Source organism: Mastigoproctus giganteus, chromosome 2, assembly GCF_048544385.1.
Source record: "Mastigoproctus giganteus isolate SK-2022 chromosome 2, ASM4854438v1, whole genome shotgun sequence".
Classification (NCBI taxonomy): domain Eukaryota; kingdom Metazoa; phylum Arthropoda; class Arachnida; order Uropygi; family Thelyphonidae; genus Mastigoproctus; species Mastigoproctus giganteus.
Window position 1 is genome coordinate 98,517,788 of NC_143576.1, and position 19,474 is coordinate 98,537,261.

At 35.4% G+C, this 19,474-nt stretch overlaps 1 protein-coding gene across 1 annotated transcript in view; it reads right to left on the reverse strand.

Annotated features, from left to right (window-relative positions):
• Positions 1 to 6,805: 6,805 nt before the first annotated feature.
• LOC150089452 (nose resistant to fluoxetine protein 6-like) overlaps positions 6,806 to 19,474 on the reverse strand; it is a 73,192-nt gene continuing 60,523 nt past the window's right edge. Inside the window, exons 10-15 of the mRNA XM_090389987.1 lie at positions 18,238 to 18,317; positions 15,614 to 15,736; positions 11,045 to 11,165; positions 10,446 to 10,632; positions 9,674 to 9,816; positions 6,806 to 7,079 (exon numbers count right to left, since the gene is read on the reverse strand). Coding sequence (XP_090246113.1) covers positions 6,840 to 7,079; positions 9,674 to 9,816; positions 10,446 to 10,632; positions 11,045 to 11,165; positions 15,614 to 15,736; positions 18,238 to 18,317 — 894 coding nt within the window. The 3' untranslated portion in view covers positions 6,806 to 6,839. The remainder of the gene's footprint in view (positions 7,080 to 9,673; positions 9,817 to 10,445; positions 10,633 to 11,044; positions 11,166 to 15,613; positions 15,737 to 18,237; positions 18,318 to 19,474) is intronic.

Below are 19,474 nucleotides of genomic sequence, written 5' to 3' on the forward strand. Positions count from 1 at the left end.
ATATGTCTCCAGGGAGTGGTGCCTAGATTTGCTTGTAGGATAGATCTGGAGATAGTTAGGGGGTGGCCTACCACCCTGTTCATCCATCTAAGCAACCAGTACTCTAAACTAAGATAGTTCTGAAGGTATGAGGCAGGGGCAGATGACCAAATTTCCTTCAGAAATTTGGTCATCTGCCCCTGCCTCATCTGCCCCATCTGTGGAGGAGGTACCAGCTCCTCCACATTGTGAGGAGCTGGTACATTGTTGTTGTATTTGGCACAAGGGCCATATCGTGCCTGTTCACGATTTACCTATGACTATTTCGATATGACCATAGATAATTATACAAATTTATCCGTTTCAAATAGGTGAACAATTCTTCGAAACCTCATCATTGCCAAGGATATGTGATATAGTTAATGGTTTATGCGAGTTGGATTGGAAGCTAAAGCTGGATTTTCGAATAATTGATTGATTGTTGAGGACAGTGAATGACAATGCGCTTTTTTTTTTCTTATGGGAAGCAAAATTAAATTAAGTTTATTATGTAAATAATCCCAAAAGAAATTGTCGGTAACAGGAATCAGGCTGTTTTTTTTTAAATATTTCCGGATCTGGATGTATTTTGCCTTTTTTACAATGAATTGCAGTGGATTTTTCTGCTAGGGAATAACCATTCCGTAGTGCTCATGATCCTACGAGTAATATCAGGCCGTGATTTGTTTACTACTTTAGGCAAGCCCCTTTCACTTCAAGAGTCATTCATTTTTAGTTTTCAAGGAAAATAAGTTAGAAATATGAACACTTCTTTAACAGAGGCTGATTAATTTATTTAAACACGGCAATCTGGTAGGCAATGGAATATCCGCGGACGAATGTTCTTTTGAAACGTGTGCACCTTTATGGTGAAAAGAAGACATATCTGGACACTTGCTCGACTCATGTTTTGCAGATAATTTTGGATGAAGTTGCCGAAAAAAAAAATTGGATTTTCATTGATGAAAAAACTAATGACATGAGACGATATAATCAGTGGACCCATAACATACTTTAAAGAGCAAATTGTTGAACCTTTTACATGTTATCTTTCTAGACTGTAGCCGGATAAAAAAAAGGCATAATAATATCGCACTGTTATTAATGGACGCAGCTCCTTACAATTGTGATTTTCAAACTTTTTGACGCTGGGAACTTATCAAAAATTACTCGATATTCACCCATGATTTTGTTGTTATTCGACACTCGCCCTCTGTTGTTCTATATCTTTACGTCTATAGTAAATGCAACAGTATAAACTTCATTTATGTCTGCCACAAAACATGCAGACAACTGTTGTTGGGTTTTATGTGCACCAGTAACTTTGACCATATTGTGCCATATACAGTATGTCAGGTTTTTAAATTGCGCGTGTTCTGTGGTCGATTTGCTGTTCTAGACGAAAAACCCGAGTTTCCGGAAGTACCATGCTACCCACCCCTGAAACCGAGAACTCAGCCACGTTGTGAAAAGGCCTATAAAAATTCCACTCGTCATTGACGGGATTCGAACCGAGGTATTTTTCACCCAATGTATGGAGGACAGTGATTACACCAACTGTGCTACCCACGATAGCGCGGACAAGAGGGGGTGAAGGAGGGAGAGGTGTGCGGTACTAACATAAGCTGAACCACAGCTATTTGAAACTAACCGCGTCAATTAAAGCTGACCGGCCGTTGAGTTTGAAACAACTAAAACAAAATGTCTTAAATTTTGAATGTTTTAATAATTATATTTTAATCTACCAATCGCATTAACATATGCAGAGAAAAGAAATCAGAGTGAAAACGATACTGATACGATACCAAAATTTGCCGGCACCCTTTAGGTCATGACGCGGCAGCCCAAGGTGTCATGACACACTTTTGAAAGATCTGCCTTACACAAAGAATGCGAACAGCTCTAATTTCTTTTTCTTCGCACGACTAATTTAGCGCTGCACCCAGAGTTTCAGAGAAAGTGCGTAGTTTATTTTCTGAATACGTTTATAAACTTTTAAAACGTTTATGAATTGTAAATAAGTATTGATGATATCCGGGTAATGGCCATAAGCAATTAGTAAGTAATTATATATTTCATCTGTCACTTACAGCCTTTTATGTGAATATACAAGCTCATCATCTTCTGTTAATTCTTTTCTTGAATGCATATGTGATTCTGACTGAGACAGATGCATTTTAATTTGTATCATGCTGTATAAGAGCTTACCTTACGGTTAAATAAACAGATAATAATATAGAACCCGTTTGTGTCTAGTGGCAAAAACTTTTTTGTGAAAGCTTCATCACTAGAGTTCCTGTACCCAGTTATTAATTATATTGCTGCAGGAATTTTCATTAACTGTTAAAACGGTCTATTCTTCATTGCTGTTCAAGCAGGAATTTCTTCTTTTTTTTTCCATTCTACAAACGTTTCCTGGTGGCAGCCATGCTGAATACGCGAGGAAGATCGTGGTCTTTGTTTTGTCCACTTATTTTCGAGATCATTGTGGATTAAAATTTGACACGTTCACTAAGTTGCAGTTTTGTGTATCAATATTTATCCTTTCTAACAGTCATAGCTCCGTTTTGTATATGTTTAACGTTAGGAAGGCTGTCATATCGGTAAGGTATTCCTAATGAATTGGGAAAGGAGTGAATTTTTCATGATAGTTCAAGTTTAGGATGAAATTTAACTTTTGGACACCAATGCAGGGGAAATATGGACTGCCCGCACCAGAATATTAATACAAAATACGTTAATTATATTAACCTGTTTATCGAAAGTTTTAGTGAAATTCGTCTAGTAACCCAAAACAAGGATACAAAAATGCTAGAGATTTCTTTACATGAAGTGAACTAACCTTTATAGATCTGCCGATTAGACTTCCATGGGAGGAGAGAGTAGTGGAGTAACTAAGGGTACGAGAAATCATTAAGTACAGCCTTCCTGAAGTACACTTTAGTAATGTTAATAATGTCATTAGTGGTCATAATATAACCGAAAGTAAAAGATTTTTTAAGAAGAGCATAACGATAAAAAGAGTACCAGTATATCATGACCTCTAATAACAGTGTTAAGATTACAACTCTCCTATTCAAGTGCTGCACGGGTCGCAATTGGCTCGAGTAGCTCTTCTGACAAGTGAAGAAATTCACTGAATAACTTGTAATCAGAAGATCTATAAGTTGGATCAAATATACATAAATAGATGTAAAGAATATTACTACATCCAAAAAGTAAGAAATGGGCATGCTTAATTTTTTCATGATTTTTTTCGTGAAAGAAAAATATGCACCACACATGGATTACGAATTTAAAAGTGCGTCAACTGTAATCAGACTTTTTTTTTAATTTCCAAATTGTTCCATATCTGTCTTGGGTGGCACTCAACACATCGCTAGCGTAATATATATAGCATTACAGAAAAATGTTGGTCAACCCTGACGTACACAAAATTATGAAATGCTTTGGAGCACCAACGAATAATCACATTTTATGTAAATTCTTATTTATAAAAATAATGCAGAGGGCAGTGCGGTAGCACAATGATATAACTAAAACTGAATAAGGTCGAGATGCCAATTAAACTGTTCTGCTAGATGACAGGAATTTCTTTCACAATGTGTTGTTGTTCAATACGCTCAAGATTTCCAGCTGAAGGAGGCGTTTCTCATTCAAATGTTTAGGCAACTCGAATAGCCAGCAAGTACGACTGTCATGGGCGACTTCAACCTACGTCTCAGACAAGTTTTTGAAAAACTCGGATGATTGTTGCTTATCTGATGTCAGAAAGGGTACAGGAAGCGCTGATATCCTAAATCTACTTCTCAGTAAGGAGCCTAACTGTGTTAAAAACTTGACGGTGGGGAACCAATATCGGGCAGTGACAATCTATAAAATGGATTGAACGTAAACAAACTTATGTAGTCAAAGGTAATGGCGAGAGATTCAGTTTCAAGGGAGGGGGACTAAGATTATCACCGTACAGCGATAGTACTAAGGCATATAAAGAAGGAATTTAATTGAAACATAAGGCTTTGAAGAGATTTAACAAAATGAGTGAGGAAGGTCTGTTCTCCCTCGGAGAACAAAAACAGGGGACACAAATATAAAATCTCAGGGAATAACAGAAGATTGGATCCAATGAAGTTCATCTATGGGCAGCTGGCTGTCGAACATTGGAATAAGTTGCCGCCCAAAGTGGCTGAGGCAGTGAGTCTCTAAGCGTAAAGTAAAAATGAATGGTTATCATGTGGGAATGAAATAGTAGGAATATTCTGATTTGTATAAATTAATTTTTATTATTTTATTTTTGAATTGTGCAGAAAAAGTTCGTTTCCTTGCATAATAAACAATTAATTTTTCTTAATATAAAATATATATTGTATTTTACAGCCTTTGAAATACTAGGATGTGAAAAAAACTTAAACTACTAAAAACCATTCTAGAGTAATATGAGCACTCGTATGATCTCATCTCAAAGTATTTTATGGTTGAGTTTTGTTTATGACAACATGGCATTATCTTGTTTTAATAAAATAGTCCAAAAACAGGTCACATTATTTTATTAACATAACTGCAGACACTTAGGAAACTGTACAGTGATAGTCATCACATATTTACTCGTTAAAAACAAGTAAACTTAATATCAAAATATTCTAAGATTGAGAAAAATAATTATGCTCCTAAGAAAGAAAATCAAAATAACCTGCCTTAGAAATGCTAACTCTAATTATTCACTCGATCTTGTCTATAAGTAGATCTTGTCTACTTATTGTCTCTATCGAACGTATTTGCAGTAATCCATATATAATACATATCTATATAGACATCAGTTACTGCGTATAGTCACTTCTTTCGGTTTGCTGGACGAGGAACCCTAATTTCTTGTAGGAAAAAAAAAATCATTCTCGCTCGATACCAAAAACTGGTCCATGTTGTAACTCGGCCGTCACCAGGTTTACAAGTTCTTCAGGAGTGCAACCTAATATTTCACTAGTGCATGGAATGATTTTAAAATTTTCATTTGGCGTTAAAAAATCATTGTCATTGATTTCTTTCAAATCTCATTTGGTTCCAGGAGCAGCCTTAGACTTTCCGTTAACAACTGGCACCCTGAAAGAACAATATAATCGGTGGTCCTACATCCAAACTCAAAGCGCAGATGTAGGATGCGAGTTTGGCGTCCTAAGCCCTTATTTGGCTCTACCAAGTTTTACGAAATATTCTAGAATATCTCAAACTCTTAACTAGTTGGAGATGATAACGTCTGTTAAAAGATTGAATACAAATAATTTGGTAATAAGTTAGAACTAGCAGAGTTCCAATTACATGAAGAATCATCCATCTATTCTCTTAAGTTAATCTTTTAAAACTATCGGTCTAAAACAGGAGATAAATATTTCAGCCGTTAATTGTAGAATCGTTTTAATATACACTGAGTGGTTACTTTATTAGGTAAACCTACAATTTTTTTTATGTGGAATCTTCTTCAGTTACAGCATCACGTGTTCGTACCATGCCATATAAAGCAGAAGGGAAAATCGGTTCGGTTGAGTTGTGTGCGACATTCATTCTGTATGAGTACCTCGGAAGCTGCAACCTTGTTGGGGGTTTCAAGTACGATTGAGTCTCGTGAAATACAGTCGTACGTCAATTAGAAATGGGTCATTGATTAATCCGTTTATTCATATTGGTCAAATAACACCTAGCCAACGATCATCCCGTGCTATCAAGACTTCTGCAGGATAACAGAAAAGCTAGTCAGTCAAATAACAACCCAGTACAACAGGAGTAACCAATGACGCATTTAGAATGGGAAAATCGTCGTACCTTGTAATGGACTGACCTAACAAAAAGATAGTTATAGTGGGCTCACGAATACTAGATAGGGAAGGAGTGAAAAAAAATGTTGCCTACTCTAACGAATCTCGGCTGTTTCACGCTGATGGCACCAACCATATGATAAAAACAGATGAATCCATTGGCGGATCCTACCGGTTTCAATGACGCAGGCTGGTGGTGGCAATGTAATGGTGTGCGGAATGTTTTCATGGTGCAAACTTGGCAATTTTATACTAGTGGAATAACATTTGGTTGTCAAGATATTTGGGAATTGTTTCCGACAAGGCGTATCCTTTCATGACTAGTGTATTCATCTAAGAAATAACGCGTTCTTTTCAACATGATATCGCACCCGTGGGGTGAGGTTGATCGAACTCTTCGGAGTAGAGATCCGCAATTATTCGATTTGTAAATGACTATGGGAAGTAATGGAGTCAACGTGGCCCAATATCTCTGTTGTACCCTTTTTTGGCATTTTGAGTAAATGCTACTACGAATAAATGCTGTTCAGAGTGCTAAAGGTGGGAAGAGCTAGTCACTATTACGTAGGTGTACCTAATAAGCCACTCAGTGTGCTTCACCTCTGTTAACAATATAGAGCAGACTACGGAATTTCAAGGAAGGTTTTAGCGTTTCTTGTCACTTGAAAACTGATTGAAGTAATTGACATACAAGATTCATGGTGGTTCATGCTTGGTCGCTGAAGTCAATAGGATTCCATAATATGAACAGTTCTTTAGAATGTCTCTATTTGACTAAATGAGCACGTTTATGCTGATAGGCATCCTCTTCTGCCTGTTTATCTATGAGGTAAACCACAAATCATCAGAAAGTAAAGATGCCAGCTAAAGACTTTAAAGTTTAAGATTTAAAAACATTGTATGTACATGGCTTCTTAAAAGCATTTTGCATTGAAATGCATTACAATTAAAAATTGCTTTTTCTTCTCCAGTTGGCGTACACGGAGAAAGGGACTATTCTTTATTATAATGTTATCACATTTGGGTCGAGCATACTTTTTCCTGGAGGTTGTTACTGAGACCATTCTCTGTATTTCTGTCTTTAGAATATACTTGCTTCACCGGTACCTCCACCTTTGGCAGGGGGTTGCCCGTTTTTTTACTCTTCTTCGGGAACCACACTTCTTCTAGATTAAGGAACGGAGCCTCGTACAGCACGTGGAAAGTGAGCGCAAAGGCAACTGTCAGGAGGAGATTGCCCAAGAATTCATATACCTAATGAAAGCACAATGAATATTAATTATTAATAAACATTGCTAAAATATTAATATAAATGAATATATCACGTAAATATTAAAATAAATTAAACACTGACATAATATTTGTTGGGAAAAGAAAAGTGAACATTTTCCACTTTTTTTAAAGTGTTCATTGGATGTAAAATTACACGGGATTCGCAGGAATTATAAAAGTTGGAACTATCCCAATTACGCTGAAAACAAGAATGAAAATCAAATACTAACCACGTGTGATTAGTATTTCGAAATTCGTGCGAAAATAGCAATAAAATGGAATGTAAGAAAAACTAGTTATACTTGGAGTCTGTCCAACTAAAAAATTTTATTTTCTGTTTCGCGATTCTAAATGGCCGATGATCAGGGCTGCGACATCAGTAGAACTTTGAAGGGTTAGTTCTGTTGTTTTGACATAGTTAGGAAAGTAGCCAGATTCTTAAATTGTTCATCAGGCTAATTTCAGGATATTTTAACCAGAAACAAGGAGAAATTACCATGTTTCTCTGGTAGAAATTAAACTGAAATGAGCTAAAGTTTTGATCTTAGAGAATCAATTTTAGTCTGAAGCACCTGCTGAAGATTAAATTTCTATTGTTCCAGAAGTGAATATTCGGGATGGATTTTGCCAAGTCCAAATTCCATCACAGTAAGAGTGACGCTTTCCAGCCACTATTTGTATCACTTCCATTGGTGCGATTCGAAGAACTGAAGTAGACTTAGTTTCCAATAGAAGTTCTTCGTTATGCATTCGTTTTCTAAGGAAAATTCAAAACTATGAAAGTATATAATAATAGAAAGATTAATTCTCAGTAAAGTTAGCTGGCTCCTTACTCGTGAAAATTAAAGCTGTAATTTTCCTCTGTGGGGGATTTTCTCCCACTACTGAGAAGCAAATCTGGGGATTTCACTTCCTGGTAAGTGAATTTACCTGGCGAGACGTACGAGGGTCGTTTAGAAACTAAACATTTTGACTGTTAACGAATTAAGTTGTATGCCCAGTTAAAGCACCTTCCTGCGCTTGTGTACCGCATTTTATGGGCTTCCTAAAACGCTTTTCTTTTATGTGGTGCTTATACAAAGGTGCCACGGATATGTCGACAGATGAACAAAAGTAAATTCAATTTAATTGTGATTTATCACCTTGTATGAACATCACTTTGATGTAAGGAATAAACAATCCTGGAACCCATTTTTAAACACCTCGCCCATATAACAGAAAAACGTGTTAGGAAAAAAAATCAATTTAGTACACAGTTTAAGATCTGTATTAACTGCGCATAAAATTTAAAGCTAATGTCTTAATGCTCAGTAATCAAAATATAAATATTTCTGAAAGTCTTTTAAAAATAAAAAGGCACAGCAAAGAAACAATTCCGCTTTAAGGACACTATCATTCAGAGAAACACGCTCTGTAAATCAACCCTCCCCTCCCTCCTTAGAAAATACAAGGGGCGGCCAGAATAACAGAAACATTTAGGTACAAAAACCCTATGAAATTTATTAAAGCCAGGGAGCGCCACACATAAGCGGCTGGTTAGTTGTACATGCAAATCCCTTTTCGACAATTCTCTGTCATGAATATACATGAAAGGAAATTGCTTCAAAGAGCCCGGTATTTTGATCTAGCATGGCTACAGGAGCAGACCAAAACGACTTTGAACACAGTGAACACAAAGTATGAGTTTCCAGCTCATGTCCTTTGTGGAAACAGTTGCAGTATCAAAGACTGCCCAAAATTTAGAATACAGCGATTGTGTGAAGCTTACCCCTTCAAACACACATGCAGCATGTTTTGCAGTGTATTCTGGAAGTTGGGGAATTTTATTTTTGCTGCACTGTATATTTACTTTACCCATTTCTCTCGAATTCAACGACTACACTTGTATTGTACTATGTACAACAAGATGCAGTACAGAAGTGCTATATTTTATTTTATAATAAAATATAGCACAAATATTAAAATAATACGCTAAGCACACTATAAAAATATGTAAATGATAAGAGTTACAAGCTTAACTGCTGACACCTCAGATGAATTCGTGATTTGAAAGTGAAAACTGATATAATCCAGGTAATTGAAACAAAAAAGCTGAGGTGGTATGGACATACAAGAAGAATGGAGAAGGATAGACTTCCAAACTTCTTTTTAACAATACCATTTCGTTTTGATTGCAAAGATTGATTAGCAATTATTGTTCTGCTTTTATATTTTACAGTAAATAATGGTTTGAACTTTAAATTTGGCCTCTATAAATATTATTTATTTATTTGCTATTTTTAATATAATACTAAATTAATGTTCCATTATTTTTATAATTATAAAAACATCATACGATGGAACAACATCATACGATGGAACACACTGTAACCGGGTGCATCACCTGTAATGCGTTTAAATCTAAATAAATAAATAAATAAAACGAAAAATTGAAAGACCAAAGAAGAAATGGCATGTGACTGAAATCTGTGACTTGGCTTAATTCCCTGGAATGAAGACTATTTGAAAGTAATAAATTAACTATATAAATTAAAATAATTAATAAATTACGTAATTGCAATCGGGATGGCACTTACTATGTCGTAATGATGGAAGAAAAGTGGCACCCGCCTCCAGGCATTCTTCGTCCATATGACAGGGAAGTGAAGAAGGTAGATGGAATAGGAGAGGCGACTTAGTGGAATGAAGAATTTCCAGGACAGAAACTTGTTGATAAGACCTGAGAGAAAGGTAATGAAGTTGTGCTATAATTAAGGACGTCATTATTTGAGAGAAAAATATTCCACCGATGCCCTTTCTACGTTTAAGGCACTTTTTAACTGCATTACAACTAACTTAATGGATTTTTATGCAAACTGTAAACTGTGCTTTAAGGATATTTTAAGCAATTCAGAAAATAGCAATGCTAAATTCTTCCATTTTCTTTTAAGTTCTCTTTGATTGCTTATGAACAGGAATCAAGGCGAATGTCAATTATTTTAATAGTATATACTGCATTTATGCAGTTAAGATACGCCAGAGAACTTTATTTTAGGAAATCAGCAAATTAAAATTCATTCAGATTAAGTATTTTATTTTTTCATTTGTATTAATTTTTTAAAAAAACATCACCGCTGTCGCGATTAATATTTATATATTCAAAATAAATTCTAGCAACTTAATAAAATAATATCAATCTTGTTTTCCTGACACAGTTGGAAATCGGTGATATATTAGAAATAAGCATCGGATGGAACATAACAAGCAAGATATATATAACTTTGCAATTTGGGAAGAGCTGTAACACGCTTAAAAATGCTTGTGTTAACTATAAAGAATCCGATATAGATTTGAACTTCAATAACTTACCTGCTCGTCCGCTCACACTCATGTATATGAGCCAAGCGATGCCAATGCCCCATCCCGTCCGATGGAGCATGGCGTATGGCACTGAAATGTCAAGGCCTGGAAGGAACCCTCTGTTCCATTCATACGGGCCAAACATGATAGATACGTTCAATGCAATGGCGGCACACCATCCCAGCAACTGGACAATCTGCAAAGAGGCAACATTTACTCCATTTGAAAGTTAAGTTCAGCCATTTAAGTTTTTATGTTTATCTTTATTTAAAAAGGCAACATCAAGAATACTCAACGTATACGCTCAAGTTTTCTTCTATAATCTGGAGTAAGAAAATGTAAAACTCCTTTTTTACTGCGAGAGAATCTTAAGTAATATTCTCTTACAGAAACTCCTTTCTCTACTCGAATTTCAGGGGAGAATTCTGTTTCCTTCTTGAAATGAAAGACACCTAGAGATAAAGCAGCTATTTGCGTTTTTGTGTGGTGGTAGAAGGGCATTTCTTCCCTGTACATAATAAGACTAACATTTTCCTGAAGCTGAGAGTATACGTGCCAACTATATTCAGATAATATTTACACATTGAAAATAACGGTTTTTTACTTACTGGTTTCATTTTCATATTTCGATGTTTCCATACGATATAGCCCAAAGCTAGTCCTACACAATAAGTCCCTACGTGAGGATACGGACGGAAGTAGACAAGATTTAGCATTCTCTTAGTGAACCTGTTAAGTGAAAAAGTATTAAAAAGGTTGAGAACAACCAAAACGATAATTTTAAAGATTAAATTTTTATTATATTCACACTGCTATAAAATGGCATACACACCTTGCAAAATTAAATAATTCTATAAGGAAAATGATCAACAATATGCGCTATCATGAGATATTTCACTTTAAGAAACATTTTATTGAAGTTTCCGTAACTACACAGTTGACTCGTCATAATCATCATCTTGTTCTTCCCAATTTCCCTGTTTGGTGCAAACTGGTACCATACAGTACTTGGTGAATATAAGTTGGGTTATTGAATGTGGTATTTGTTTTCGTCTGAAAGTAAAGTTCTGACGATGCAAAAATAGTAATAATTTTTGTTATTAAAAATGCAAGAAGAACAGGAACGGTGTACAACCTGTGTTTTATGGAGTATCAGTGAATTTACAAGTATGTATATACACACACTTGTACAGCCATAATACAAAGCTCTCCGTTTCCGACAACCCAGACGTCTCCAAACGAAGGTTATGCTTGTTGTTTGTGGGCTTTATGGCGCAAAGGCAATATGGCCATAATGCGCCTAACTATAGTAAAGTTCAACGGTCAGTGCTCTATTTTTTTTTTTTTTTTTATCAATATGGATTGAGGTTGAAGTTTAAAGTGCGTTATAGTGTTGTATCTTTTTGAGAAGAGTAAAGATTTTGTCCATGTGTGGCGTATCTGCTAGGAGGTGAGCAATAGTCAAGTGTTCGTTGCTGAATGAGTAAAAACGAGTTTGTCCCTCACTGTTGTAAATGGGGCAATCAATGAGTATATGCTGGACTGTAAGACGAGTGTTGCAGTTTGTGCACTGAGGTGGATCAGTGACTACAAGCGGATAAAGATGTGTCAAGTGTGTGTGGCCTATCGGGCTAATACGACTTCATGTCGGTTCTCACGTATACTGGATATCCATGGTTTGAGATATTTTTTTAAACCGAGGTAGCTTGTTGTTGGCTTGACCCTGCCAGATGTGCTCCCTTTATTCAAGACATCGTTTCTTTATAATGTACATGTAGTCAGATGCAAATGTAGTGAAGGATTGGTCTATAGGATCAGTAGCCGTTTTGGCAGCTAGGTCGGCATATTCCTTTTAAGAAACTCCATCGTGACCATGGATCCAAACAAAAGTTTGTTTCTTCTGGTTTAACTTAGTCAGAGTATTCCAGATCTGTCTATGTAAGGGTTATCATCCATCGTATTCTTATATGTAGCTTGGATAGCACTAATAGAGTCAGTAAAATTAACATTGTACAATATGGTTGTTGAGAGTGTGTAATTTGGCTTTTGTTTCGAGCTACGCGAAGGTTTAGCGGTGAACCCACAACACTGTCTCAGAAGATGCATTTCAAAGTTCACCATGGTCTGGCGAGGCACATCATTTGAATTTATAGCATGTGCGAATGAATCTGGGCTTCGGAGTACGAAGAAGTCAAATGATGGCTCACGTTCGTCTTTTATGTCTTGGCCAGCTGAATCTTAGATGCGAATGTCTTTTTACGAGATGGTGAATTTAGCAGTATCCAGTAAACAAGTTGTTTCTTTATATTTCCATTCTGTTCGGCCTTTATTGTGCATAAAGACTGATTACAGCTAGTACATCCTTCCACTATGTTTCAAGAGAAAAAAAAGAAAAAAAGCAATTCCGATCAAAATGTGCGATTTGAAAATTTCTCCCCAAAATATCGGTACTTTTTACAACGATTATTAATTATTTAAATGTGTATTATACATACAGTATTATAATACTCGATACAACGCGGGAGCTGTGGATAACCTTAATACCTGCGCTACAGCTTAAAGTAACTTTCCCATTTCTTTTTCCAATTTTTAATGAATAAAAATGCTTTTATTGAACTGAATTATGCTTTTATATTACTGAATAAGTGCTTTTATTGAACAAAGAGCAATTTTCATGAGTTTTTTTTTTTTATTATTTAAATAATGCCATATTTTAAAATAAAAATGTCAAGGAAGAGAAAATGTTAAACCTAGAGACGTTTCAAAAACTAACTTTTATGCGATCAACTGTCTGCACCTTGATTACCAGATGGCACCACTATCGCGAATAGCGTAGTGGCGCCATCTATTAGATTAAATTGGAACTGTGCTAAATATTTGTTAAAATGTAATTTGATACCCTGAAAAGACCATTATATTATTATTAAAATCCATAGGGTGCAAGGAAGCCTGGGGCTTATGCTCCACGGACCAAAAATAAAATAGAGAAGTAGAAAGGAATCACCAAGAAAGAGAAGAATGATGATATCCAGCTTGAGACCCTGGGTGTGCCAAGCCCATACTCGCCAGATGTGAGCCGTGCGACATCATGTGAGTAACGAATGTCGAAATACAAGAAGAAATACCGAACACTACGTTAGTTACTATTTTAAGTTCCCTCATAAAACAACCAAAGCACAATACAGAAAAATCTGGCACAATACAGCACCACACTAAGGCTGTTATGCCACATCAGAAATGCTACGATATTTATTTATTCAATTAATCTAGTACATTGTAATTGTGCAGATACCTAGATTAAAATAGTGTATTTAATACCGACTAATGCAATGGTCAGAGTTGATTTTCGAATTTGAACTGAACATACTTCCTCTTAAATTAAATACATACATGCCAATTGAAAAAAATAACTAGCTCTTTCTACTATCTACTCTAAAGAGCCTTTATAAAAAAAAATTTTTTTTTACTTATCTGCTCTAAAGAACCTTTATCGAAATCGCGGTATGCCTGCAAAATCGTAAAGTTGGAGTAAAACATATACTCAAGGCATATATTACCTACACTTTGCAATCTTGCAATGCTTGTGATTTGGAAAAAGGTTCTTTACAGCAAAAAAAGTTGCGAAGTTACACAAGGTATACATTTTATGAGATACATATCTGCTTGTTCTTAATTGTTATTTTTAAATACAGAAGAGTGAGTAACCAAACAGTCGCAGGTCTGTAAATGTTGAGAATCGGACACATGCTCAAACTTTCTTTCAAGATTGTTTCGGGGTCATCAGACCCCGAAACAATCTTGAATGTACGATCCACATGTTATGAAACGCTTTGTGTTACATAAACTTAGAACACTTTTAGGGAGAGCAATACCGCTGACAATTCGGTCCAGAATAAAATCAGTATGCTAAGCTAATAACGAGTCTAATTTAAGATATATTGGGGTTACAGTAGAAAACATCTGTTTGCAAGGTGAAGCAGGCTAGTTTTATAATGGTGCCCAAAGTGCTTCAGCTATCGCCATTTGAGAATTCTCCAGCAACATTAGTTCCAAAACCGCGAATTATCTTGACAGTGATGATTAGCCTTCTTTGACGTAATATACCTGGAAGCGTCAATCATTGCCAATTTATGAACTGTGTTAACTAATTTGTGCTCTCTCTCCATTTCAGGTGACACATTTTAATGTGCAGCGAGTTTTCAAGTGGACATGGAATTGGAGTGTTGAATAAAAGTGACATTAGATCTGTTTTTCAGAACGATTGATGATATTAGGATGTTTCAAAGTGCTAAGATTAGTGGATTAATGTTTTAGGGAACAACTCATGACAGCTGACACTTCGTCGGGTTGATCTTCCGGTCGAAGAGTGTTTGCAAAGTCCATAATTTATACTTGATGTTCAGAAACACGAGATTGAGGTGGCTAGAAGGCAACTATATATTCGTGATTTTTTACATCATCAGCATAACAGAGGATCTCGTTCTTGTATGCCATAATTAGAACCTTCAAGGGTGTAAAGAATAGTACTGAGAGAACCCCCCCCACCTTGGAGAAGGCCCTGTCCAAACATTTCCTTGTAGATTTGTTAATTTAATATATTAGTTAGAGCTAGTACTTGCTAAGTAGTTGCTGGCTCTAATTATTTGATGCCTCGAAATGTGAATGTTAGAGAGTATATCAAGATTTGTTTCATTCATAGAGCGAATGGCATTAACTGCTCGTATGAAAACGTCTATTCGAACGCAGACAAGGACATCTGCAGAACACCAACCATTACGAATTATTTCTATATCAACTTCTTGGGTTTTATTTCTGCCATTGTTTACCCCATTGTGGAAGCTTTCGAAAAATAAATAGGACAAAAATGTTATTTTTATTAACTTTTAACTTCTTGTTACTCAGTCGATCTTATTTCAGCTCATATCAGTTAGAATTACGTCGAATTTAAATCCTTTAATAAACTTCGAATTCGGTTTCCTGATTTAAATACTATAACTCCGCTTTTGTCAATAAATCCAGGTCTCTTTGAATACAATAAATAAAGTCAGTTAACTGATAAACTTAAGGATTAGTATTATATTTTTTGGTTTTTTAATGTATTTCATATATTTCAAGATATAAAAATGGATTAATACGTTTAATATATAATAAATCAAGCACATTAATTTTCTACTTACTGTTCATCTGGTGTGAAATACAATATCGTTGGATAAAAGTTATTGATAATGGTGATTGCAGCAGTAACTGCAGTGGCTGCTAAAGCAAAGAATATCATCACCATGAAGCCAACAATCGGCCACCTAGAATCAGAGAACAGTCTCATTTTCAACATCAGTGAACTCAATCAACAAAACATTTTACATACAAGTTGTTTTAAATGTTTCAAAAAGTTATACTTAGTTCCAGAAGGACAACATAATTTTACACATTATTTAATCAATTTATTAAATCCCTGAAGCGAAAGTTAAACAAAATGCTTAAACCACTTTAGTACCATCCATTAGTAATAAATTCATTTGTCATTCATTTAGATCTCCGAGGAAACTTGCCAAATTTGCCTTGAAGGATATTTAAAGTTTGATCTCAAATGTCGACAAAAAAAAAAAAAAAAAAAAAAAAAAACTTTAGTATATTAGGTCTGCCTTTTGGTAAGGAATAAGTAAGGTTTCGTAAGGTTTAAGACTTTTGTCTAATTTCTACTTCAAAGACCCAACAAAGCCATTTAAAACTGCACAAATAACATTTCGTCAAGCGCACCAAGTTTCTTTTTTTAATTTTTGAGAAAGTTCACTTTTTATTAAAAAAGAACTTCTATAAACAGGAGTGGTTGTTAACCTTGAGTTGCGTGGTTGTTTACAGGTACGGATATTGCACCTACAATTATGCAGTGACAAAGATGTCCCTCCCATTTAAGAAATACCCTGCTCTCTTAAGTTTTATTTATGCCTGCTCATCTGTATTTGCTTTCTTAAAGAAAGATTGAATATCTTTAGAAATAAGCGATTCATTTGTAGCGAGTGATGAGTTGTGTGTACTGCAATACTGGCAAAAAGCTCAAGTCTTTCATACTCGAGAGGCCAACGCACTCTTTACTGAGGGCATTGCCTATCTCAGTGGCTGTTACAAGCGATATCACAATACACAAGGTTATGTCCTCCAAACCTCGTGCGTCATCAAAATATGAGATTTGTGATAAGGAGTTGTGCCAAGTTCGTGTATATTTTGCTCCCTTCTACGTAAAATCCACTTGGAGGAATTTGCGAACTAATGATGCGACGAGTGATTCTCCAAGGTATATTTGAAATTCATCCATAAAATTTCTCCCGTTAATTCTTCGAAAAGTAATAAAGAAAAAATTAAGTTCCAGCTAGCAGTGTAACATAATATTTAGTAATCGAAATGCAGTACAGTATGTGATATTTAATAATACATGGCACACATCCTTCAACTTAAGATCCGCTATTCAGAAACCTCTCCCACGCAATAGAATTTCGGATGGATTTGCAGATGGAATGAGTAAAGACTGACATCAGCATTTGGAAAACAAAGATGAGTAGGAGCGTGTTATAAGCCAGGTGATTGTGATGGGTATTAACGAGCATTTTTACATACAAATAGAGCGGGCCAGAAAATAAGAATGTTTTTAATGGAGACTTGTGGGTTGGTCATTCACCCAGTGGCAAGGTATTTCTCGATTTGCTGTTTATTTATATCAGCATGGTTAGAGATTCCAGAAGTTGAAAGAAATATTCTAGTATGATTATCAGTAAGAATTAATAAGATATCTTCCAATAAAGGAACCATTGCCAAGCAGCGATCACAATGTATTAATGAGGAATTTATTTTAAGAAATAACTACTGTCAAGGGAAAGGATTTTCCTTGTCACAAGAGAGAGAACAATACTCTTGTAAATTATTTTAAATGCGATCAAACTGAAATTTTAATAAATATAAATGCTAAACGTTTAAGGAAGCTATTCTGAATGCTACTGTTAACTTTTTATATCAGATATTTTGAAGTTGTAAACCAAAATGTATGTCAGATGAAACGATGAAAACAGTGACCAAGAAGGAAGATGCGTGGGACGATTAAGTTATCTGATCCTGTATAGTAAATAGAACTTGGTCCCATGTTACTCAAGGGGTAAAACATGCTACGGCACATTATAATAAGGTCCTTTGTGGTTAATAATGGTCTCTCAATTTTAGGTTTTCGAAAGATCATGGGTTTTGGTATAACATTTGTTCCCCATATCGAAGGTGCCATGTTCGATGGTCATGATATTCCCCGCGTATGAATACAAGTCCATGGAATTTTGTGACCTATTTTCAGCCTACGGAAAGCTAACAACTGCGTGCACTTCACGAGTCTATTCCTTCAACGTTTTGAGGGATTACTGAGCACATAACAATAACTGGAGGAACAAGTCGCGGTCTGCAGGCTGCTGTTCTTAAAGGTTGGTGTTAAGGTCAAAACTGTGCAGCTAATGAAGCCAGATAGAAGTCTCCATTATCTTTGTGTTAAATCTCAGGGGTTCGTTTTCACTCACCGCTGTAGTTTTTCTTTGAATATGAAGAAAAATCTTCAAAAAAAAAAAAAAGTGATGTTTTTACCTAACATTTTCGAAATTAATGTTGAGAGTTTTTAATTAAAGAGAAAAATCATTAAAAGAAAATCTGTAGACAAATGTTACATAATAGTGATACACAGGCAGTTAAAAAAGTAACTTTTTAGAAGGAATTATGAGAGTAAGTTTATATTTCAATGAGAGTAACTTGTATAAAACGAACAGAAACTTACTTGTACAATGGAAACAACACCAGTGGAGCAAGGAAGTAATAATGAATGTCTGCAGATATGTACCACGTATGGATAAGACACTGCAATAAAATATTAAACATTAATAGAGCTTCTGCAGAGAGAATATTCACTGCTAATTTTAATTTAACTTGATCCTTAAATGTTAACTGGAAAGAAATGCATTTGCATAATACATGTACAACACGGAATGATCCCGGCCATGATTAAAAGAAAAACCACGAGGAACAGTAATTATATCGAGCAGCGAGTGTTTACAACTAGTTAAATATTAGAATATTAAAACTTTGACAACATTCTCACTTACACTTCGTGCTTTAGGTTTCTAAACTGGAGTTTGAAGAGCATTATGTATGACTATGTGATGACAGATTGGAAACACTGGCGTTATAATACCAATAATAAACTTTAATAGATTGGAATTTCATTCCAATCATTACAATATATTAAATAATATTTATGACAATGATTGAGGTAGCTAGAAAGTCACTTAAACAGTAAATGAGCTAAAGTTCTTACATAAAACATATATGAGAAGTTCTTAAAACGTCTTAGCATATTGCGATCAAAGACAGAAAATCTCTTCTTGTCGCCCAACCATAATCTCAAGGATATGCATATGAGAAAATAAGGATCACAGATACGCTTCACGTTTTAGAAAATAAAGGTGCATTAAAATTAAATGAATGCAAAATTTTCATTCGGCATGCGAATCCCATTTTCCTTCATCTCAACCTCGCGTTCTTTTTTACTTCTTTCACTGCAATTACAGGAAACTTCTGTGTTTCCTTATACGATCTGTGGTTTGTAAGGCCAGTGACCAAAGAATGCATACCCTGCATTATTAATACGCAAGACATTTTAATTTTTACTTCCAAGTAAATTATCCTAAATACCTTTTCTACTTCAGTCGATCTGCTTCCTTTCTTTTCTTTTGCATTATTCTCTTTGAGGGGGAAGGAGTTTGAGTGTATCATTATGGCTACGTAGGATATAATGATAGGGAAGGAAATAACGTTAGCTTTCAGCAAACATGTCATTTCCTTATGTCGTATTGACACTGCGGAAACGTTGATCGTATTTTTTCTCTTCAGGGTTTACACATTCTGCACAAGCTAATAGCGGTATAAAAGGTATCGGTATTCTTAAGTCGCCATTCTCTTTTGAAAAATACAATCTCCTAACCCAGCGGTATTGTGTCTCGAGATTGATCTACCAA